This window comes from Equus asinus, chromosome 1 (assembly GCF_041296235.1).
Source record: "Equus asinus isolate D_3611 breed Donkey chromosome 1, EquAss-T2T_v2, whole genome shotgun sequence".
NCBI classification, from domain to species: domain Eukaryota; kingdom Metazoa; phylum Chordata; class Mammalia; order Perissodactyla; family Equidae; genus Equus; species Equus asinus.
Window position 1 is genome coordinate 141,896,019 of NC_091790.1, and position 24,087 is coordinate 141,920,105.

At 37.6% G+C, this 24,087-nt stretch overlaps 1 protein-coding gene across 2 annotated transcripts in view; it reads left to right on the forward strand.

The window, feature by feature from the left end:
- The window catches only part of NXPH1 (neurexophilin 1), a 279,193-nt gene that overhangs the window by 140,083 nt on the left and 115,023 nt on the right, over positions 1-24,087 (forward strand). Inside the window, exon 2 of one of the 2 annotated variants that reach the window (XM_070509154.1) lies at positions 20,168-20,223. The exons of the other annotated variant lie outside the window; for it this stretch is intronic. Within the exon in view, the coding sequence (XP_070365255.1) occupies positions 20,200-20,223 (24 nt within the window). The 5' untranslated portion in view covers positions 20,168-20,199. The remainder of the gene's footprint in view (positions 1-20,167; positions 20,224-24,087) is intronic. 2 annotated transcript variants of the gene reach the window in all.

Consider the following 24,087-nt stretch of genomic DNA (forward strand, 5'->3'; position numbering starts at 1 on the left):
AATCATCAATTCATTCAGTCCTCTGGAATTTCTGAATACATCTTCACCCCTGAGAAACGTCAACGCCCTGAGCAGGAAAAAGAGTTGTGCTCACGGACCAAATGCAAGTCCATTACACCCACCTTCCACCTCTGTGATCATAGAGTTCGTTGGTTTAAAATCCTACGATGCTCCAGGTTTATTGAAATTTTCTCTACAGAGGGATTAGGATGGAAGAAGAGAAAGCAAATATTTTACATTTTTCTTTTCTCACTTCCTTTCTTCCTTCCCTTTAATAGAATTTATCAAAGACATAAATGTCTCAAGCATCAGGGGAAACAATGGTAAGCATGATATGCTGGAGTCCTCACAGAGTTTAGTGTCTAGAAGGAAAAGTACTATTAAAGTCTCGTGTATTAAGAGCCATAATAGGAAATTGTAGGGAGCTAGAGGACAAAGCAGTGACACTCAACTAATTTGAGAGGAAGGTTGGGAGGGGATCAAAAAAACTCCCCATAGGAATGACTTTTAAACGAAGTAATAGGGAGTCAGGTGAAATGGAGCAAGGCAGAGTGTTCTCAGCAGAGAGAGCAACAATTTAAAGAGATCCCGAATAGAGAGATGATGGGAATGTGATAATTTGAGGCTTTGAGAGAAGTTCATGTGGGCAGGGTGAAGTTTGGTGGTCAGAGTGTTGGAAGAGGGTGTGACTGTGGATGGGGCTGGAGATCATGAGAAATGGTGCTGGAGACATAAGCTGGGCCAATCCATGGAGAATATGAAGGTCATGTTTAGGAATCTGTTCAGTTATAGGCTAGAGGCTCTCTTACGCACAAGGCTATAATGAGGACCCCTGCGGGGACTTCTGTATTGTTTGCAGAGTGGGTATGGAGACCTGGCATTTACAGAGCACCTGCTGTATTGCCAGGCACTGTGCAGTGGTTTATAGGCTCTGGAATCACAGTGTCTGAATTCAAATCCTGGTGCTACCTATAGCTATGTAGCCTTAGGCAAGTTACATGAACTCTCTGTGCCTTGGTTTCTTTACCTACATGCAAAGCTTAAATACTAATAGTACCTATATCATATGATGGTGTAAATTTTAAATGATACAGTGTGAGTGCTCTATAGATTCTAAGCATTCAATACGTGTTTACAGTTATTATCGTTGTTATTATCCACATTGTACAGACAGAGAGACTGGGCTGCAATGAGTTTCAGTTGTGTGTTGCTCAACACTTGGTGACAGAATTGGGGTTTGCCCGAGCTTGGTGAAGGATGCTGCTTTTCTCTATTCTGGAAGAGGGAGCAAACATTGAACCAAGGAGTAAGACAGCAAGTCCTGGAGGGGTCCAGAGCAACAAGTGCAGTGATAATGGTTCACAGATACTTGCTAGATGGTTAGCACTTGAGACCTGACAAAAGACAAGGGGGCAGGGAGCCCAATCGCGTTCTCTCCTCATCTCCTGTTGGAACTCCTCTAAGAGGTGGGGGAGAGGAAGCTGTTCTTTCATGCTGCAGAGCCTAGTAATGTGGCTCTTGTGCAGAGATGGGGAGATATAAAGAGGTCTTTAAGTTTCCAGTTGCTAACGGCATGCAGTCAGAATGCACTTATCTGTGTGGTCTTGGGCAGGGAATTGAACACATCTGAGCCTCTCAGTTCCCCAAATCCGTTAATAAGCTAATAAGCTAACTTTTCTTCAGATATGGCTCTGTATCAGGTGCTGTTTCATATACTTTATATGCATTAACTCAATGAGTATTCATAACAAGTCTATGAAGTTGTTGCTATTAAGATCACCAATTTACGTATGATTAAACTGAGGCACAGAGAGGTTAAACAACTTGCTCAAGATTGTACAGATAGGAAGTGGAGCCAGGATTTGGCCCTAGGCAGTTGGACTCCGGAGCCTGAACTCTTAACCTCCCTATTTAGAACCTTTTTTGTTGTGAACATTAAAAGATACTGTTGAAGCATCAATAACATTGTACCCCAATCACTCTTGGAGTGCAGAATAAGTTAGTTTCCTTTTTTCCCTACAGATTTTCTTCCTCAGCAGGACAAATTAGTTCTTCCTGATTTAACAAATGTGCATTCATATTTTTATTATGTGTAAGTTATTACTTTAGGTCTCATTGGGGGATCAAAGATGAACGAGATGTCTTGCAAGAGGTCAAGATCCAGTGAGCCAAATTTTCGTACAGAAGACAGACTTACACACAGAAGAAGTCTAACCCAAGACAAAGTATTAATTACTATCTTAGAGGGATAAAGTGACATAGAAGTATTATCAATGTTATGGCTTCTGAGGACTTGTTCAAAAGGCATTTGTGACTTATTAGATCTCTAACCACTGATTCCAAGCAGAATCTGTGGAATCAGAATGGAGACTGCCCTTAAGGTTTGAAGCTGTTTGTGACCATCTTTTTACCAATTAGTTCTCTTTACAATCCTATTGTGGTCAAAGTAGCCCACTTCAAATTATTGTCTATCTCAGTGGCCTTTTCTCATTATTCACAATCTTATATTTCTTTGTGTTGCAGATATTGAAATATTTCTCTGCCTCATTTTAGTTTCTTTAGACTGATGATATAAAAATTGCTTAGGTAACCAGTACAATCTATGTCTCTTTCTATGTTAAAAAAAAATTGACTGAAGGCTATTCTACAGCACAAGAAATGCTATCATTTTTCATTTTGATTGCTTTTCTGTACCAGAGATTTCAATAGTGTTCAAAGTCTGGAGAATAGGTCTACGCAGTATTTTTATAGATCTCTTTTCATTGGGGAATGTCAATAATTTGTGGGAATTTCTCTAAAATCAATCTATTTCTGCAATGTCTAGTAACATGAGATACTTCACCTGGACTGCTTATACTTCAATAAGACTCTTTCTTTTGTGTTTTTAAGATATCTAGTGATATATACCTCTTCAATTTACTGGTGCCTTTCAACAAGAAATCTAACCTGCTGATAGGTGCCCATCCTTGCCTGTGGTGTCCAAACGAGTTACGCTTGCTCAGCCAAGGGTGGGGAGCTCACTTGATTTTGTGTTTCTGCTACAAACAATATTTCATTAAGGATCTTGAACTGGGGTTTTCATATAATACAGAATTTCTTATAGAGTAACTCAGTTTTTTCAGTAAAACTTGATATGCTCATCTATGGGTAAATCATAACCAGGATCATTGATGGCACAGTCAGGTTTAGTAGAGAGAGTCTCAGGAACTGGGAGACCATGCTCAGTCTTGTGACTCTTACATCTAAGTGTTTCACATCTAAAAAACCTTAAATCTTGAATCAGTTTTATGCACTGTTTTCAGTCTCACTTGCAGTCTGGCAATGTGATATGCTTTGGCTGGACTGTTTTATTTTAAAAAGCTTCTCTGTGTTTTAAAAATAAAAGGATGAGTATGCATTACATATGCCAGAGCATTTGCAATTTGTTGGTGTTACACTCTTCAGTGATTGGGCAGGGAAGGCTGACTGCCAGCCTTGGCAGTATTTTCATGCCAATTTGCTTTTTGTGACAGTGCCATGTTTTTATCAGGAGGGTTTTATTGAACTTTGGGAATGACTACTTCTTGACCTGACTAGGTGGATACTTAGCAAGAGTCACAAAACTGATTCTTCTTCAAATATTTTTCCATAGAGTTATTTGGGAGAGTAATTCAGGAAGCTTGGTGTGGCATAGATATTGCCTCATTACCAGCTATCATGGAGGGATTTGGAATCGAGTTTGCTATGGAGATCTAGAAACAGTGACATAGATAGTCACTGTTTGTAATGGACACACCCTGTCTTAGTTGGTTAGATAAGAATGGAACTGGCCAACTGAAGTCAATTGAAAATTTCAATCTCCAAACACTGAGGAACCTGAAACACTGAAAATTCTGATCCAAAGACATTCTGTTTGGGAAATTGTACTAGAACCCCAGAGGGTGAGAGTGGAAGGGGAGAAAATTGTGGAGGGAGGCTATGGTAAAAATGGGTTTAAGAATTAATTTCTGGTATTACTTTTTTCTTTTTACATTTGACTCCTTTCCCTGTTTCTCCCGCCTCCCATCCTCCACCTAAGGCAACCACCAATGTGTTCTCTGTATCTATGAGCACCTCAAAGAGTAGGTAGTTTAGTTTGGAATTCAGACTTGATTCACAGACACCCAATTAATAGAATCCCATGTCATATGCTCAGGGCCCAATTGTAGTGTTGGAGTGCAATGAGGACCCTGTGTCTGAGAGGAAATGAGGTCCCTGAGTACTGAGGCAGGCAGAGAGGATGCCAGGGAAGATGGAAGTTTTGTTTATTCTTGAAGGTAGATACAAGTCAGAAAGGGGGAAAGTGGGTCAAGGAAGAGCATGACTAAAAATTCCAGGGGTAGGAAAGCCATGTAGAGAATAATGAATAAATACACATTGAACAAAGGCCTACAAACTATAACATAAGTTGGAGATTTGTTTTACAATAAAAGTAGCGATTGTCAAAGCTTTTTTCAACCTCTCGTATTCCTGTTGGAGCAGCACCAAGGTCTTTCTCTGGGTTCGTTTTCTGTCTTGCTTTTATGTATTCTCACAGAAGCCATATCTGATATGTCCCGGGTAAAGTATTTCAATTGATTTGAGTTGAAGACTTTAATTCATAAGACGATGAAGGAAAATATAAAACACCATGTAATAATCTAGCTCTTAGAAAAAAGACCGGTGTTGACATTAGGTAAATATTCAGGCAATTCTCTATGAATATGTTAAGGTGGGTGGATAGATAATTGATAATCGGAAATAATTTTACTAAATGGGATCACGCCGTACATGCTTTAAAAATTCTATCCTTTATTATTTTAGTGATAAATAATTTCAAGATATAATTAAACATTTACATGTGAGAGAACTCAAAATAACATTTCTTTTCATTGCCTCACTGTATCTTAAGTACCATGTTCCTCATAAACTTTAATATGTTGTATATGACATTTATTTGAGAATAGTTGTTGTGGGATCCTTCATTTTTAATTTTCTGGGCTTGTGTATGTAATTCCAAGTCTTATCCACAATGCTGCATTTATTCAGGGGTGGATTTTTTTTAAATGTTAAAAATATTGTATTAATTGACACTCTTGGATTCAAGTAGCAGAAAGATAACTTGAACTCACTCAGAAGAGAGAATCTACTAGAGCTATACTGGGTTGTCTAATGTAAAGCAAGAAGGACAGGAAAGTTGGGCCCCCAGAACGGAAAAATAAGGAATTGAATTTCTGCTTTTCTCTGCGTGTCTGTCTCTCCTTGCACAGTAGACCAGGCATCCACATGGCCTGATATCCCACAGCTCTCCAGAGAAGGACTGACTCTCTTCTCTTAGTTCTAGCTTGAAAGATTTTGAGGAAAGTCTGATTGGTTTGGCTTGGGTCAAGTGCCCAATCAACTTTTAATGGAGTCACCTGGCACATGTTGCAATTAGAGTCCATTCTTGTATGTTTGGTGTGTTCCAAGATGAAAGAGCTGAGCAGCCACACTCCCCTAATTGGTGTTAAATATATCTATAAAACTACACTTGGCTTAAAATGTAGAGAAACAGGGAAGGGGCAGTTAAAATGCTATTGTAAGACCATAAAAGTTCAGAACATCCTAGCACTTCATTTTTACAATTATAGAAATAATGTTTGATAAATGTACAGTTTATTTACATGCATGCTATCATCTTTCTTTTTAGCCCTTTATATATTAGCATTATATAGAAATTCATGGATAAAGTATCTAGGCTGTTCAAGTTTATAATTTAAGAATAAAGCAGTGTGTTGTCAGTACGGAAAAAAAGCTTTAAAATAAGTTTCTGGTGGGATAAAGTTTGACTGCTTTCACACCTGGATAACTGACCTTTAGAAGAAGAAAATTTAACTTCTAAAGTATTTTTCCTCTGCTCTGGGCTGTGGAAACAGACTATAGATGAATAATCAAAAAGGGAGACTTAATCTTAAAGTATAAGATTAAAATAGACTCCTAAAATAGAATCTGGGAATCGGAGAATGATAGGTGGAGCTGAACTATCTTTCTTTGGCAGGCCTGGCCACTTCTATTATATTAAGCCATAGGGTGTATGATTGAAGAGCAGAGCTTCTCGAAATTATAATTTTTTATGGGTCCAATATTGGTTCCTAACATGTACTATCCAGAGGGAGAAAGTAGCTATGCTCACCAGTAGCCCGGAGAAGACAGCTGAGGGCTATGTGGGTGGAAGCTTGCTAAAGACAGGACGTGGGGAAGAGGGGTTTCTGAGGGCGTATGCACCAGACAGGGTACCAGGATCAGCCCATACCCAGCAAAGGTGTGTTTGTTAACATCAGCTCCAACACTGGGCTCCAGGGACAGGAGAGGACAGTGTGGGCCACACAAACAGGTCAGGTCGGCAAATCAGAAAAAGAAAAAAAGATAACCTGAAAAGAAGTGGGTGAATAAGTATTAAATCTTGAATCAAATATGAATGTGAGGCGGGCTGGTGGCTGTTAAAAAATATGTTCAGGCAAAGGACAAATAGATTGGATGGCAGGGCTAGTATTCCAACTGCACTGTCCAATAAGTAGCCACCAGCCACATGTGTCTATTGCACTATATTAAAACTAAGTAAAATAAAAATTAAGTTCCTGTTTCACTAGCCACATTTCAAGTGCACAAGAGCCACATGGGGCTGTGCAAATATAGAACATTTCCGTCATAGCAGTTCTATTGGACAGGACTGAGAGGCTCTGGCGGTGAGCCTGAAGGCTTGACCCAACATCACAGCTTTATTTTTCTTTTCGTGGTTATCGGAGACTGACTGGGTTGGGAATCTGCTTGGATCCTAACACTAAAACGACATGTTGGGGCAACTGAGACTTGGTACCTAGCATCACTAGAGAGACAAATACTGGGATGGGTTTACATATGTAACTCTGCATCTAGAATCTTCCACTTCTTCCTTCCAAAAAAGTTATGCCTCTCTGTAGGCCACCAGGCAAAGACTTGTGTTAGTCATGGTTAGTCAAACCCCAGAGCAAGTCCCTCTGCTTTCAGCCAAGGGTGTGCCTAAGCCACATAAGACAGTTGACTAACCAAGCTGGTTTTAGATGTTGCCTCACTTCCCAAAGAAAATTCTTCCTACATTTGGGATTTAGTAGAAAAATCAGATCCTTCATCTATATCAAGCAGATACCTTTCCAAGTCTCTTTTCATATGTAGACGGTTCCTGCTCTATTCTAAGAATGTAGTAGATTAAGATTCTGAGACTAAAGCCATATATTTTCTTGCAAAAATTTAATCTGTTCAAGGGGAGAAAAAAGATGTTAAAAATTGGAATCCAGGGCCTGGCTGGGTGGCGTAGTGGTTAAGTTTGCACACTCCACTTTGGCAGCCTGGGATTCGCAGGTTCAGATTCTGGGCGTGGACCCACACACTGCTCATGAAGCCAGGCTGAGGAGGAGTCCCAAATATAAAATAGAGGAAGACTGGTACAGATATTAGCTCAGAGACAGTCTTCCTCAAGCAAAAAAAAGAGGAAGATTGGCAACAGATGTTAGCTCAGAGCCAATCTTCCTCACTAAAAAAAAAAAAGGTATCCACATTTTACCATTTCGAAATGTTAATTCTTTGACTTGGTGTATTTATTTTAGCTAGATTTTAGTTTAGATTTATTTAGCTTAGATTTATTTTCCTTGCCCTCATCAGTGATTCTTTCCAGGGATATAAACCTCTTTTCACAGTAATTGACTCCAATTTTGTTGAATTGGTGAGCAATTTGGATTTATGTATTTATTTATTTTTTGCTAGATTTTGCTCTTTTTTAAAGGGTGTTGAGGAATAATGTCAAGGCAACTCATAGAAGCTCATTCTCCCACTCCCTGAACTGTTCCTATTTTTAGCTCCTTTTTTTAAAATTGCAGCAGCTTTCTGAGGCTATTAGGCTACTATTCAATTAGGTACTGCTTCTGTGTACACAATGGCACCCCAAGAGCTCTAAAGTGCTCAAGCAGTTTCAGAAATGCTTAATTTGCTACCAGGGAATAGTTTGGTTCAGAATAGCATGAGGAAAGCAGAAAGAGGAAAACAGGATAGCATTTCTCACACCTGTGAGTACTAAGGAAAGATAATAAGAACAATGAAAACTGACATTTACTGAGCTCTTATCATGAGATAAACATTGTGTTTTCTCTTCATGCATTTTATCTTATTGGACCTGCACAAGAACCATTTGAGGTGGGTAATATTATTATTTCCATTTTGCTGATGAGGAAACTGAGGCTTGGAGAGAGAGAGTAGTTTCCCCAATGACACAGAGCTAGTAAGTGGGGGATTTAGGATTCGTTCTCAAACTGTTTGGTTCTAGAAACCGCATTTTTAACCACCCCGTTTCCTTAGTTGACTAAAATGGCTAAGCTGGTGCTGAAACCATTCTGTGCTTTCCCAAATGTCTTTCCTTGAGCTGGGCTGGAAACCCTTCTTCTCCTACCTGACTTTTTAAGTTCTATCATCCTTGAAGATCCAGATTAAATCTCATCTCCTCTAAGAAGGCTTTCTATAGCTCTTCAGCCGAAATTAGCATTCTCTCTTAATCCTATAACACTTTCTGTTTCCATTATTGTCATTTTCAAAGTCTACCTTGTATTAGAGTTTTGCATCTGTCCTGTGAACTTTTGGAAAGTCAACATTTTAACTTATGCAAATTATTTTTCCCCTGGTGCCTGGATTAGTGTCTTGAATATAGTAGGCACTCAAAATGCTTCTGTTGATAATGATTTTGAAAACACGCTAACAACTTAATGAACGTTGTACTTTTCTAATTCTGGGTTAAAAGGTAGGGTACAAAGCTGAGTTTTCTTTTTTGATAGTCTCTTCATTGCACTTCATTATGTTTAAGGACACATTGTCTTTTAAAAGTGATCTCCAGGGTTGCAAGCATTTATTTACCAGATACTAATTGTCAGTTTTCAGGTTTCTAGGAGCTGGGCACATAATGGTGACAGAGAGAGATTGTATAACTCTTTTCTTGGAGTTTAGAATCTAATGGGGAAGACAGATACTCGTAAGCAGGTTGCCACCTAAATATATAATTATAAATGTGCTGTGAAGGAAAGAGGAGATGCTAGGATGGAGTAATTGAGGAAATGGTCTTTAAGGGAAAATGATGGGTGGGGGCAGGAGAGAGCCGAGGGATGAGCAGAAGGAAGATTGTATTTAGCAGACAGGACATCATGTGTGAGAGTCCTGAGGTGGAAAAGAGCTTGAAGAATTGAGTCACCATCCACTCAAATGTCACGGAATAGATAATACAGCGACAATTACTTTCTGGTGGTCAGTTCTCCATCATGCATGCATGACAGGCTCTACATGTGTAGTATTATTCTGCTTAGACCATGTCAATATTTTAATTTTTTTAGGAGCCTTATTGGCTAATTACTTAATGGGTAAGTCATGCCTTTTGTAGCCTTATTTACCTTTGAAGTTGTACATTTGTTTCAAATTATAGTATCTCACAAAATAATCATAATATATACTATTTATTGAGTGCTTTTATGCCAGGTTCCATGTTAACCATTCTATTCATATTATTTCTTTTAATTCTCTATAACAGGGTTCTCTGCAAATTTTTCTGTAAAGGGACAGATAGTAAATATTTTAGGCTTTGCAAGCTGCTTGACCTCTGTTGCAACTGTATGACTTCCCTGTTTTAACACAAAAGCAGCTAAACACAATATGTAAATAAGTGGATGTGGCTGTGGTCTGATAAAACTATTTCTGGATACTGAAATTTGAATTTTATATAATTTTCAAATATTATGAAATATTCTTTTTTTAAAAGAAAACCAATTTATCCTCTTAAAAATGTAAAAGCCATTCTTAGCTCACAGGTCATACAAAATCAGGTGTTGGGCAAGATTTGGCCTATGGGCTGTCACTTGTTTGTCCCTGCTCTGCTCATTGTCCCCATTTAACTGACAAGGAAGTGAAGGTCAGTGAGAAGTGAGAATTCTGTCAGGTTCCTGGAATGATTTCCTAATTGTTTCTGGAGCATAAACCCTATTCCCCAGCCAGACTCCTGTTTCTTAGAGGAAGAGACTCTTTCTTCCATTTGTCTTATTTCCCTCCACAGCCATGATGGGGGGTTTGCACTTTGCACTTCCAAAGTGGCTTAACTGCCCTTCAAATAATTTCTCTGAAAGTGACTCAGAACTGTAGGATTTTGGGGAATACATGGCAATCGTATTTCTATTTTAGTCTCCTAAAATACAGCCCTGAAGACTGATGAGAAATGTGATTAAAATTCTAGTGCAACTCTCATGTGACATTGTAGAATTAGTGTGATATTATCTGTTTTCACATGCAAATCTCATAAAACACAAAAAAGTTGATTCTCTTTCTTTGTGGAATAAATTGCCCTCTAGTCCCCTAAACCATGGGAGATTCTTTAATTTCTTGTTTTGAAATTGTGCCTGTGGAGTCAATTAAAGGCGAATGGAGCTTTTAAAACCTAAAAAATGAGTAAATAAATGGAAAATTCTTGAAAAGATTCATAATTGTCAAATAATATGTGGATAGACTGTCTTGCTGTGTTGCTGTCTCTCTGTTTCTCTTTTCATGTCTCTCCCCAATAACCTTAAAATTAGAATTGAGATGTGACAAAGTTGTCACAGGGATGTATTAACATCTAGAAAACGGCTAATTGTTTTAACAATGAGCGCAGTCCTTGTTATTTAGGGTACTGGTTATGGCAGACATTTTCTATAAATTGAAAGACCTAGAATACAGAGTACTGAGGTTTTGGTAAAAAGTACATTTAAAGCAGATATACAATATGTCACCTGCCAGAATACATATCCTTTTACAAACATTTCAGCTTATGATAAAATTGTAAGATGTCAACTTAAAAATGTGCGAGAAGATACAGTGTTTCAAAATTCTTCTGGAGGATAGGATAGCAACAAATTTTGGAAACTACTGATTTAAGAAATTCCTTTTAAGGTAGTTTCTCTGGAAGCTGGACTTTCAAGATCCCGAATGATGATCTGCCTTTAGAGGCGTACTTTTTCCTGGACCACCCCTCTCCACCGTCACATTTGCTTGAATGGTAAATGTAAGCACAAGAAGATGGAGAGCCAATGACATGCACATAAGCTACAGTGGTTTTGAAATAAATCTCTTTCACTTTCTAGTATTTGAAGGAAGAGGAAATGTTTTGATGTTTACTCTGGATAGGAACATGAAAGGGCTGTTTTGAAGTTTCCTACATTTCAGACATGCAGAAGTATGTCATTGTCGAAAATGGTAAACAGCTGGAGAAGATAACTGCCTTGAACAGCTGGAGGAGGGAGTTAACAGTGCCGTGTTTAGAAGTCTGGAAACAGAGAAAGCATATTTTCTTAACCACAGTGTACCTCAGCAGCATAGATGCATAGTCTATATGCCTATAAAGCAGCCAGTCAAGCTTTAAAAATATGCTTCTCTTTGCTTATTTGCGGGACAAGGCTGTGGCCAAACATAGATTAAGCCAGTAGGTTCTGACCTCAGCAGTGAGGACTGACGGGAAGAGAAATGAAGTTTATTTGGCCTCAATGGGGTCTTCTCAAGAGAAAGTTGGTGGCAAGTTATATTTCTTTGGAAGTCGACTTGACTTTACTGTGGTTCAGTGAAGGAAGATTGTACTTTAAAGAGCCCAGATGTCCCCAAAGAATCAATGCTGCTTCCAATTGGCACTTTCAAATTTAAACAAATTATCGTCTGAGCCTCCACTAGGTTTTCATGGAGGATAAACTTCCTGCATTTGCTGCAGGCTGAGTACGTATGTATTTCCATTAATTAACTAGGCAGAAAGCAAAGAAGCCAAAAGATGAGCCAGCCTAGGTAAGACTCAAGGTCTTCTTGAACCTGACTAACAGCTACCTGGGTTGACAAAAGCAAAATTATAACTTCTACATGGTTAAGTAGAATCCCAAGGTGACTGGCTGGTGAATTATTTGGCCACAATTTTTTAATTGCAACATGATCACAATCTTCTTTGGAAAAATACTTTTATCTATAGTTTTAAAAGTGATAGTTCTCTGTGGTATAAAGAAGGAGAGTAATGAAACAGTAAATAAATAAATAAGCATTCAATTTTTTTAATTTTTATTTTTTTCGGATGTACATCATAATATATTTCGAATTCTGTGTAGATTACATCATGTTCACCACCTGGAAACTAATTATAGTGCATCCCCTCACATGTGAGCCTAATCACCCCTTTTGACCTCCCCCCTCCCCCCTTCCCTTATGGTAACCACCAATCCAATCTCCAATGCTATGTGTTTGTCTGTCATTGTTTTTATCTTCTACTTGTGAGTGAGATCTTACGGTATTTGACTTTCTCTCTCTGACTTATTTCATTCAGCATAATACCCTCAAGGTCCATTCATGTTGTCACAAATGGCCAGATTTCATCATTTCTTATGGCTGAGTAGTAGTCCATTGTGTATATATACCACAGCTTCTTTATCTATTCGTCCCTTGATGGGCACCTAGGTTGCTTTCAAGTCTTGGCTATTGTGTATAATGCTGCAATGAACATAGGGGTGCAAGTATCTTTATGCCTTTGTGTTTTCGAGTTCAAGAATTTAAGCGTATATCAATTTGAGCAATCCCAATACAATAAAATATGAAATAAAGATGACAAATATGGATTTAAAGAAGGCATGAAGAGAATTTTAGAGCATTTAAAATGTGATTGGATTCACAAATAATTATTTTTGACAAGAAAAAAATGAATGTTAAATCATGTTTACAAGTTGAAAAGCTGAAAAAGAACCATTTGGAAATAATTTGGTGAAATTGTCTAAAATTAAAAAGTATATGTAAGTACCTCATAATGTAGTCTGTATTGTGGAGGTCCAGTAAACACTGTCCATCTAAACTGGTAATGGGGTATATGATATTGAGCTAATCTGCTAGGCATTTGTTTGGAAGGTGTTTGATGAAAATCAGTTTCTAATCCTGTAATTTCCCACAATTTGTGAAGGTATAACTTACTTGTATAGATTCCAGAGTGTTCTTAGTGTATTTTAGTTGAGCTTAGTTTTCTTATTTGTGGTTTTTGGGGGCCTATTTTTGTGTTGAATTTTAAAGCTTCATGTTCCAATGAAAAAAAGCATTGAACAAAGACCATCCTTCACCATCTCTTTTAGTGGGTCATGTAGCCATTTATGGCTCAATTTTACAACGTGTTGTCTGTTCTTAAAAGGTTATCATGAGACCACATAAATAATAGACTCAGTGATTTTTAAGTTACTCAGGTGAATTAATTTATAAGTTAATGTTGCATTAACACAAAACTCTTTTAAAAACTTAGTATATAAATTTAATATGTCTATAGAGTGCATGTCACAGAAAAGACAAATGGTATATAAACACAGTGTATTTTTTTCTGAGGACCTTATATTATTCCTCTGTTATAATGATATAAAATTCGGTAAAGTTAAGGACTAGTGAAACTGGATTTTTTTTCCAAGGTGAGCAGTGAAGCTGAGACTGGGAAGTTATTTCCTGCTAAGTAAGTTCATTAGCTCTTTCTGACTTACCTGGGGAAGTTCTGCTCAGGACAAGAATGACAGCATTGGTACAGAAATACAGCCCTAGAAAGGATGAGTGTGTTTGAGAATCAATGTTTGAAAAGGAACAGAATAACATTACTGAAAGGAGTTAATGAGGACATTGAGGTATTAGGGCTCCTAGAAGAATGTTTCCTGCTAAAATGGCCCACAAAATCTGGCGTCGACCATTGCCAGAATGTTTCTGTTGGAATGAACTTTACTATTATTTCTTTCCTTAGGTCGGTTTACACAGTCTAGTTCAGTTATCATGCCTAGGTCTTTACCATGTGTCCATTGCAGATTAAATACAAACGCCATTGGCATTTCAATCTGATAAATAACATTCATTAAACATTTACTATGATTTACAGAAATCAGATTTTCTAATCTCACAATAGCTCTCTAAGGTGTACATTGTCATGGTCCTCATTTTACATTTGGGGACACAGAGTCACAGAAAGTTTAGGTAACTTGCCCTCAGTCACACAGTAAGGAGTGGTACCAGGATTGGAAAGCAGGGTGCTCCAGATCCCCTGTTCCTCATCAGTGCTTTGCTTCAGGAGCAGCACTTGAAGAGCTCGCCCTCTACTACAGGGGAATAGGAAACACGTGCTTTAAATATGGTAGGATAAGTGCAATCAAAGAACTATGCACAAGATGCAGGAATACTACAGAAAAGGGACTGTTAATATTGTTTATGGGGGTAGTCTTGTGTAAGGAGTTTACAGAGCCAGTGACATCCAGCCAAAGAATTGAGGATGAAGAGAAGCTTTGCAGGAGGGCAAAGTGGGGATGAACATTCATGGCTGGGGGAAGGGTACATACAAATGCAGGAGACCTGGCTCTCCAACATGAGTTTGTGTAGCTACGAGTAGTTCAGTAGTGATAAATGTGAATGGCGTGGGAGGGGGTGAAGTGAACAGGAGATGAGAATAAAGAGATTGGCAACGACCACAAGAGATGAGTCTTTTCAGCCAGAGTAGGGGGCTTCAGCCATTAAAGCTCAGATTTGCTATTAGCTAGATTGGTTAGGTGGACAGATTTGTGGTGGCAGATGGGATGAGTGGGAGACCAGTTAGGGGGCCAGTGCAGGACTCTAACCAAGGGCAATACTAGCTCTGAGGTGGGCACGTAATTGCATGGTGGAGCATCTGTGTTAGAGAATACAGAGCAAGCGCAGGCTTGGGAAAAGTAGTGAATTTGAATGAAGGTTATACAATTACTGAATGAGTGACATCGTAGTATTTTGTATTTCCTTTTTGTCTAGAATTTCCTTTAATGCAAATTTAAATATACAAGTGTTCTAAATATTGACTCTGAATGATCCATTTCGTGGGGACAGATAGTCAGGAGACCCAGTGCTAAAAACCAAACAGCCTCTCTCTATCTGCTCATCCAGACTTCAGAGTTGTCTAAAGAAGGATCAGACCACTGTGACTAAGTGCCTCCAGCTCTGCTCATAGGGTCAGAGCCAAGACATAGACAGAGGGGGCAGGGAGGGGTGAGCAGCAGCTGTAACTTTTCTGTTTGGCAACATGCCTTCCTACTCTGAAGACCAGTCATTCTTTAGCTGCTGCTAGTGCTGATTATACAGAAAATTGCACAACACTTCACTTTGATTTGGCCAATTGAAATGCCCTTTTAGGAACACGAGTGGCATCACCAAATTGGTCAATTCCTGGATCAATGCAAATCTGAGAGGTTTTTTGCTCCAGACAGTGGTCGTATTATTTCAGTGTAGTTATTTAGCAGAGGTGATATGAAAACATCTAGCTTTGCTATAGAAACCACATAAGCTTTGGATGATTATTAAGGAATTTTTCTCATGTGTTCCTTCCTTGATGGAGTTAAAGGCATTAGGTCCTGAATCCTGCCCACGCTCATTGTATAGAGCATATGTCACTCTCTCCATCTTTATTGCTATTCAGATTGAGGTCAATTATGAGCTGCTGTTTAATGTCACCATGAAATTGTTCAATTATTTTCTCTCAGCATCTAAGCAGCTATCCTCAAAGCGATTTAGAAGGAGTGGCATTAATACTGAGGAATTCTGAGGAAGCCAGTAGCCCTAGATGGCTTTCCTTTTGTATTTCACTCCATCTCAATTATGGGATCCAAAATGCCTGGTAAGTTGTTAATGAATAACTTAGTAACCAATCTTCTCTTTGGTTAATATTGGGGAAAATAAACATAGTTCCTTTCCTTGATGGTGGAGTCATAATTAAAGGAGAAAAGCTGTTATCTTTGCCACTCCCCCCCCCCCCCCATAACTAGACTTTCCTTGATCCCCAAGAGCTTGTATTTATTCTTGACTAGGGAACCATTAGGGTGAGTTTGCTTTTTCCATTTTAATGTTGGAATGGAGGGAGGAGAGAGGTAAAAATAACATTTTTTTTTTGCTGTGAATCACAAGTTTCTTTGTACAATGCCAGTATTTCTCAGTTTGCAGTTTACAAATAAAATGCCCTTGGATCTCTGTTACTATTGTCATGATTTGCAGGAGATGCACAGAGAAATCTTTCAATAAAGAAACAAATATCAGTGCTTACCTAGAGATATCTCATGTGTCAGTTCCTCCTTTTTTCTCTGTAGCCTAGCTTGGGTCTTCTGAAGTTGCCCTGTTGTTCCTCATCATTTTATGTCTGCTCTTGGCTCTGGAATTTGGTTATCTCTGTAGCAATGCAAAATCAGCAAAGTGTTTCCTTGAGGCACTTCAGTTTCTTCATTTATTCTTCCAAACTATTATGTGCAAGGTACTGTACTAGGTGTTATTGGGGGAGGGGAATAGCGGGATGGGATCAGCCAAGGACCCTCTTTCAAGGAGTTTGCGGTATAATGGAGGCGGTACACATGTGAACTGCTAGATCTAACACAAGGCAGAATGAACTGAATGTTATGAGAGGCAAACAAAAGGCTGTGGGAGAACAGATGAAGTTTTAGAGGGATGACTTCATGGAAAAAGACACATTTGAGCTGAAGCCTGATAGCGAGAAGGACTTTTGCAGGCAGTGTGGGGTTGGGCTTTCAGGCTGAGGAAAAATCACAGCAGTCACAAATGTCATTACCCTCTATGATTTCATCTTCTTAACCATTCCCTGCCACTGCTTTTGTCCTGGTTTTCAGGATCCTTCTCTTTCCTGTTGTTGTACCCTCTTCCAATCCAGTCTCATTCACTTTCTTATCTCATCTCCATATTGCTACCACAGTAGGCTTCATAACTCATAAGTCTCATACTGTCTTCTGTGCTTGACAAGCACAATAGTATTCCATTGCCCCCAAATAAAAACTGAGATTCCTGTCTTAGTCTATAAGGTCTACCATGATCTGTAGTGCCTGTGTCTGCCATTTCATGTCTTTCTGCACTCTAACTCAGGATTACCTATTTGGAAAGCATACCTTCGCACCTATTTGTCTTTCTGCCATTAATACCTTTCTCTCTCATCTGCCTGTCAAACAGTTCAATCTCTTTTATCTCTACTATAGTTAGCCATCAAGACTTGGTTTACTCAACTAGTACTGCAGGCTAGCATGACTGCAGCAGCTAAGTAGCACCATTACAGAGCACTATTTAACCAATCTTATTTATATTTAGTTGTGCCCATGTTATCCTCTATGGTAGAGATTTCTTTTTGTGGGGGAGGCGTTGTTGGTGTTAATTTATTAGTAAATAGAATTTTCAGCTTTAGTGATTATTTATGTACTTTTCTGTCATATTATGATAATTAAGCAGATACTACAATAGGTTAATTTTGAAGAAAGCTTAAGAAATGAAAGAGCAAAGGAATGGAGAAACAAGAATTATCTGAGAGGAATATTGGTAGTTGAAGGGGAGGAGATGGCATGGTGGAAGGTGTTTTCCAACATCCACAAACCCTTTAGTACGAAAGTATATATTTATACAATCTTGGTCTTCAAATGAAAAGTTGGATTCATTCATTCATTATTCAGTAAATAATTATTGAAAAAAGGCCAATTGTAAGACACTGGGTATATGTTTGATCTGAGGCCTCTGCCTGTTTTTTTCCCTACATTGACTCTTTTAATGGATCCCAGTAAACCCATGCCAGTGGTTGAAAGGAACCAAGTAGAAAGCTGATTTGGAAACCTGGAATCCAGCTCAGCGGATTTTGCAAAGCTCAGTTTATTTCCTCTTTATGCTTCACCTCACTCAGAGCTTGACCCACTTGGCTTCTAGTGCTGTTGGCTCTCCTTTCTGATCTATTTAGGCTTGGTTACTGGGGTTCAGATTGCATTCCCATACCATTCACTTGACAAGTGGGAGGTCCATTGGTCTGACATAGAGTGGCTTGCAGACTCTGTAGTGTGGACCTGTAGCAACTTGCAGGCTCTGTCTGCCCAGGGTGGGGTGGGGGAGATCAGACACAGATGTTCAGAGCAGACTTGTGGATTATATGGTATCATCAACCAGACCTAGTCCTGAACTTTAAACCACTTGCCTTCATTGAATCTTCTTTCTACCCTAAGCTAGGATTTATGTTTGACCTTTAGTTTGAGAAGAATATTTCAATTTTGTTGCATAATATAAATGAACTGCTTTGCTTTCTTCAGGAGACTCTATACAAATGCAAATATTCCATTTGTTAAAGAAAAAGTATGTATATATATATTTCACATATTGTGATCATAAATTTTTCTTTCCTGAAGATTATGTAATGTTACTATCATTCCTCTTCTATGGGTGTTTTCTTTTTTAATCTAACTTTAAAAAGTAATCAAACTTCTTTTTTTAGTATATGAATTTTAATCTACTAAGGTGGTAGGTCATAGGGAAACCAGACTAAGAGGAAGTAAAAAAGAAGAATTTTTTTCCCCAAATCACTTCTTAATACATTAAGAGAAAAGAACTAAAACAATGCCACCAAAGTGGTAAATCCCTGAAGTTACCTAAGTCCTCAGGACAATAGCTCCCAGAAGTCTCTTCACCATTTTCCTTTTCTTCTCCACATGCAGCGCAAGTAATATTGCACCAGGAAGGGTAAATGATGCTGATCCTTGTCCTCACAGATGTTATATCTAGATTGCCTTTTATTAAAAACGGGGACTGAGCCCTTAAAAGGAACCTCTAGTCACCCTGGAATATATCACGTCAGGACATGATTTCCTAAAACCCAGGAAGTCAGTGTGTCCTTGAGCTTTTCTAGTACCTTCTTGCTTTCTGATAAGAAACTCCTTCACTTCCTAGATTTGTGATCCAATTGGTTCTTCTTCCTGTAACTCAAGGAGTCACAGTGCTATTCTAGGACCAGACCTCAGGATATTCAGGAAAGTGCCATCATTTCCCAGCTGCTGGAAATATTTGGCTTTAAATCAATTTCAGTAAAAGTCTTGACCAAAGACCAATAGCTGCATTTTGGCTTAATCATTACTGAAAGTTAAATACTTACATGGCTTTAGATTTTTTTTGCCTCTAACTTCTTATATTTATGTAATAGTAATAATGGTTTATTTATATTGATGGATATAGTATGTCATAAAAACTTACAATTTGCTTTAAAAAATACACCATTCATGTTCATTGTAAAACATTTAGAAAATATCAATAAGCAAACAGGTAATTGCTGTCATCATTAAAAAATATGACATATGTGAGTATTTTGATATATGTTTTTTATTTCTCTCTTTATTTAAAATAGCTCAGTAAATCCTTCATAAATGCTTTCCAAACTTTTCTTTTGAACCAGAGGTCTGATAACATTACTTCTTAACTCAAAAATCTTCCCTTGCCTTCCTTTCTTACAGAATAGACTCAGATTCCTCGGCCTGGCCATTGAGATCTCTCATGATTTTCTGACTGTCTCCCTCAAACCTTCTGATCCATCTTCTGGTGTCTGTCATTTGAATAGGTGTTGCTTTGGTTACTAGATCCTTTCGTCTCAGATCCCCTTCCCCCATTGTTACCCATCTCACTAAACCTGTTGAAATGCTCTTTCCCTTAGAATGTCCTCAGTTAGAATTAATGCCTTGCTTTACTCTGTTGCACAACTCATTTCTCTCTATTAAGTGTATCTCTCAGTCAGCCTTACCTTAGCTCTGTGTTTGCATGCCTCCTTTCTCTACTAGATTTTAAGTCTGGGGGGAGGGCATTATCATTCTCATAATTTGTCGTGATGTCTTGTTTAATGTCAGTTTCTCTCACTTTCCTATAATCCAAATAAACACAGGAGCCACCTTCATTGCTCCAGCATCATGTTCCTGTGGTTGGAGACAGACTAGCACAGACTCAACAATATTTGAGTCCCATTTACCCTTGTGTTGTTTGCAGCTCCTAGCATAGTGCCTAGATCATGGTAATGCCTAAGAGATATTGGTTGAATTGAATTATTTGTTTCTGACCACAAATAAGGAACATGCATAGGTCAAACACGGAAGGGCTATGACTTGTTCACATTCTTTGGAACATTTTCAAAGGAAATAAGCTCGTTACTTTGAAGCTTATTCAGGAGTATAAAGCATTTTGAATAGAAATACAGTAAGTAAATATTCCAGGCAGCAGGGGTATTACAGGGTGTTCTTAGTGACCTCAATAGCCACCATAACCTTTTGAGACATTATTGCTCTTACTATTTTTGTGTTTTGTTCAGCTGGCCACATCATCATTAAGACTGGATCAATAATGGTGTCATCAGCTACATTCCAGGTAGAGTACCACTCCTCTACTTAAGAAGATCTTTCAAGCCTGCCTTCATTATTTTGGGTTTTATTGGTCATCATTGTCATTTGCTTAGCTCTTCCACAATTCATGGTACTTTTTCAGATTTTACCTATTATGGTTGGAATTATCTTTCCAAGTCTACTTTTGGACAGAAAATGATTTTACTTTTTTTGGTTGCTCTCTAAGTGACATTGAAATGTACAAGCTTTTCTTATTCTTTCTGGGAAATAGGAAATAGTACATTTTATTTTCTATCACACTGTGCAACTCCCAAGTCCCTCTTTCTTTATTTGTTGGATTTTTCTTTTAATTAAAAAAAATAATGTCTGGTTATGTTTTTGCTTATTTATCTTTCTTTCCTCATTTACTGTCTGGCAAACTAATTAAGAAAGGTTAGTCTTCAATTCTGTCTGAAAAAATATAAAAATTCTTGTTGAAATCTATTCCTTTGTATTCTTTAAAATGAATGTCCCAAATCATTGCTCTCTCATGGAACAGATGCAATGACATTGGAGTGTTTGCTATGTTGTATTAGTGACAGTGCATGTAATTGAGAAAAACATTTTAAAAATGTGAGTAGTCCTATCCTTTCTTCTAAAGATTGAGCTGATAGCTGCATTCAATGTTGGTGGCATTTTCTTGGTCAGCGTCTTGTGCTACTCAATGAATTCTGAATTTTTTCTAATAAGAGGTGGTTTGGATTTAGTTGTTATGAAACACCATGTATTTTAAAAAAATGTCTGTTGATTTAACATTCTCTACAAGCGTTTCTAATGTAGCCTGGTCCTTTAATTTCTAGTTATCTTCTGCAAGTCTTTCCGGAGTATTTATAATACCCAAACTGAAGTAGACTCTCTGAGGGGCAAAAACAGAGTATAAGATGTTGCAATTAGAGAAAATACTAAATTTTCACCTGTGTTTTCTCTTTAGTTGCATTGTTCTTACTTTTTGACTACATGATTTTCCTTTCCCTTCCATAGCAGACTGCTTTTCCCTCACACAGTTTTGGTTAAAATTGACTTATGCAAAAGGGGCTTTGATACCAACAATATTGGAAAAATATAATTTCCAGTCTGACTGAAAACATATAATTTTCAGTCAAAGTTGGCACTTCATGTTTACAATTTTTCCTTTGCATTTTGGAATCTCTAATATTTTATCACATTATATATATACCCTTTCTTGATTGAAGTTTATATTGAATCCTTTTTTAAAACAAAGTATTGTTATCAGGTTCTAGTGCGGTAATGGACTAATGCTGACAATAGCATAATCAAATATCAGTCTTTGGATTTGTGAATACAAATTCCTTACAAATTTGTGGCTCGTCAAAAGGCTGACATTCTGATAAACTGGAAGACTGTAGCCTAAAATAAACCGGACCTGACTTACTCATTTCATAAAAGAGTTATATAGGATACTTCCAAATAATTTACATTATGTGAAAATAATAACATACTTGTCATTTTTACCATTTTAGATTGATGCTTAAATGTCACAACATTATTTATCATTGCTAATTCTTGGAACTGCCTAGCATACACCATGTTTATTTTTAAGGCTTTATACTTGTATTTAAGATTTGAAATAACATCAAGTGAATTCATTCAGATTCATTCTTAATTACTAGATTGTAGTAGGACTGTTTAAGGAATGCCTTCTCTTTGGTGTGTGGGAAATGAAAGGTGATATAAAAATGCAGTATTGTGGGGTGTCTTCTGTGTAATTTTGGCTCACTAGAGTGCCAGTTGGGGAATGGCAAAGGCTAATACACAGCAGATGGCAAAGTCCTAAAACCTATAATAATGGTTGCAGTTATTTTCATTACTGTCGTTTGATGACACATACAATAGTGTGAAAAGGCTTGAACTGGGTAATCACAGTAAATATACTCAAAGGGACCAGATGCATTTGAAACAATCAAAACAGTGATGGATATTCAGGCTGAGTGCCACTTCTGCACATATTCTAGGTGCATTTATTGCTGGGAATTAGAAGCGACATTACTTGTCACAGAGAGGAGCTCCATTTCCCCTTTTAGTAATAACAAGCAACAAAAATTGACATCTGTTGTAACACAGACAGATTATTTCACATCCTTATGATTGTGTGTCATTATCATGCATATAAATTTAGTTTGCAGATGTTCAACGTCAGAGATCAAAATACCAATTTTGCCTACAAAGGAGTTGCAATGGATACCGAAAACCTAAGCACTTTTGAAAATAGATAAGTTAAATCTTTTAGAGACAGGACAATAAAAATCAAATGAGATTAGGAAGAAAGAGCATCAAAAGGCATCAGAAAGGGATGTGTGGAAGTTTCACAAGATCTTATTATTTTTATTTCTAACTTTGTCAAAGCACCTGTTCTTGATTTTAATCTCCAGAAACTGCAGTTTTGGATATCTTTGTTGGTTTCTTCAGTACAATGAGTAAAATGAGGCCATATTTTTTATTGAAAGACAGAATCTGTCATTCTAGAACAGTAATTAGATCATATTTGAATGTTAATAATTCTTCCTGTGTCTAATAAGTAAAAATAGTTCTGGGTGATTGTCTGGGGGAGGCGGGGTGGAAATGACCTAAAATGATGCTGTTAAACATAGTACAACAGACAGTTTTACCTTTTGAGGTGTTTAATACCCAATTTAACATCATTGTTTGTTCTACGTATATTTTGCCTTAATTTTAGGAAATAGGGATAGAAGATGAGAGGGAAGTTTTTAATATTTTGTGGTACAATAGAAAACATCTAAGAATACAAAGATAATTGTCTTTATGGAAAACACTTCTCCTTTTCCTCACCCCCAAGCAACCCCAAACCACAAACAACTTCATCCGAAGGAAAGAAACCCAAGCCGTTCATTTTAACAATCCTGTGCCTGCTTCAAAGGCACTGTTAACAATGTGGATATATTTTGTATTTGCCTCTGGGGATTTACCACTCAATATTAAAACACTTCCCACTGTGACATTTTTTAAACTGTCTCTTTCCTCTGCTGAGCTAACAACATAATGGGGATCAAGAAACAGTCTGGAACAAGCACAGCACAAAATCCCTGCCAAGCACTGGAAGCTAAGGCATGGTTTTGACCCTCTCTTTGTAATGGGCGAAGGTACAGGACTGCTGTCCTCTGATACTCTGCCTTTTCAAGACTTGTTAAATGAATTGGCTCTGTTATACTGTAAATTTGAAATATTTACACAGAATCCTTAGTTCAAATCTACGTGAATATCCTATTAGATCAGTGAATACGTATAGAATAATACATGTAAATCGAGAAGTGATACTGATGACAGTATTTGAAGAATCTAAAAGGGCATAGAGTTGGGAGGATACTGTGATTACATGAGGAGAACGTGTAGTTCCCTGGAATATTGAAAAAGATCTGTTTTCTTTTTCCTAGATATTTTTCTATCTTGAGAAGTAGGTCACTAAGTTTAATGATTGTGTATTTTCTGGTGCTTTTTGGATATAATCTATTCTTAGTAAATTTGATAATCTGAGGATGTATTTTATTGAAAAATTTTACTTAGGGCTTTGATTCTGGTTTGTTCTGTGACCAAGAAGTTTAAAGATACAGTAAATTTTGATAAAATTAATTCAAAGAAGTTTGAACCTGAGCAACATGAAATCTCATTGGATCATTTTAAATTTAATAACAATATTTGGCCTATCCGTAATTAAAGAAGTACTAATTATTATTGCTCACATAGCTATTTAAATTTTACATGCTCTGGATAATTTTAGCTTAAATGGGTTAAAAGCACAGTTTAATTAAGACCAATGAGATGCTGAAAGAATGCATTTTGCTTCATACTTTGCTCTCTATACAGTACTCATTTA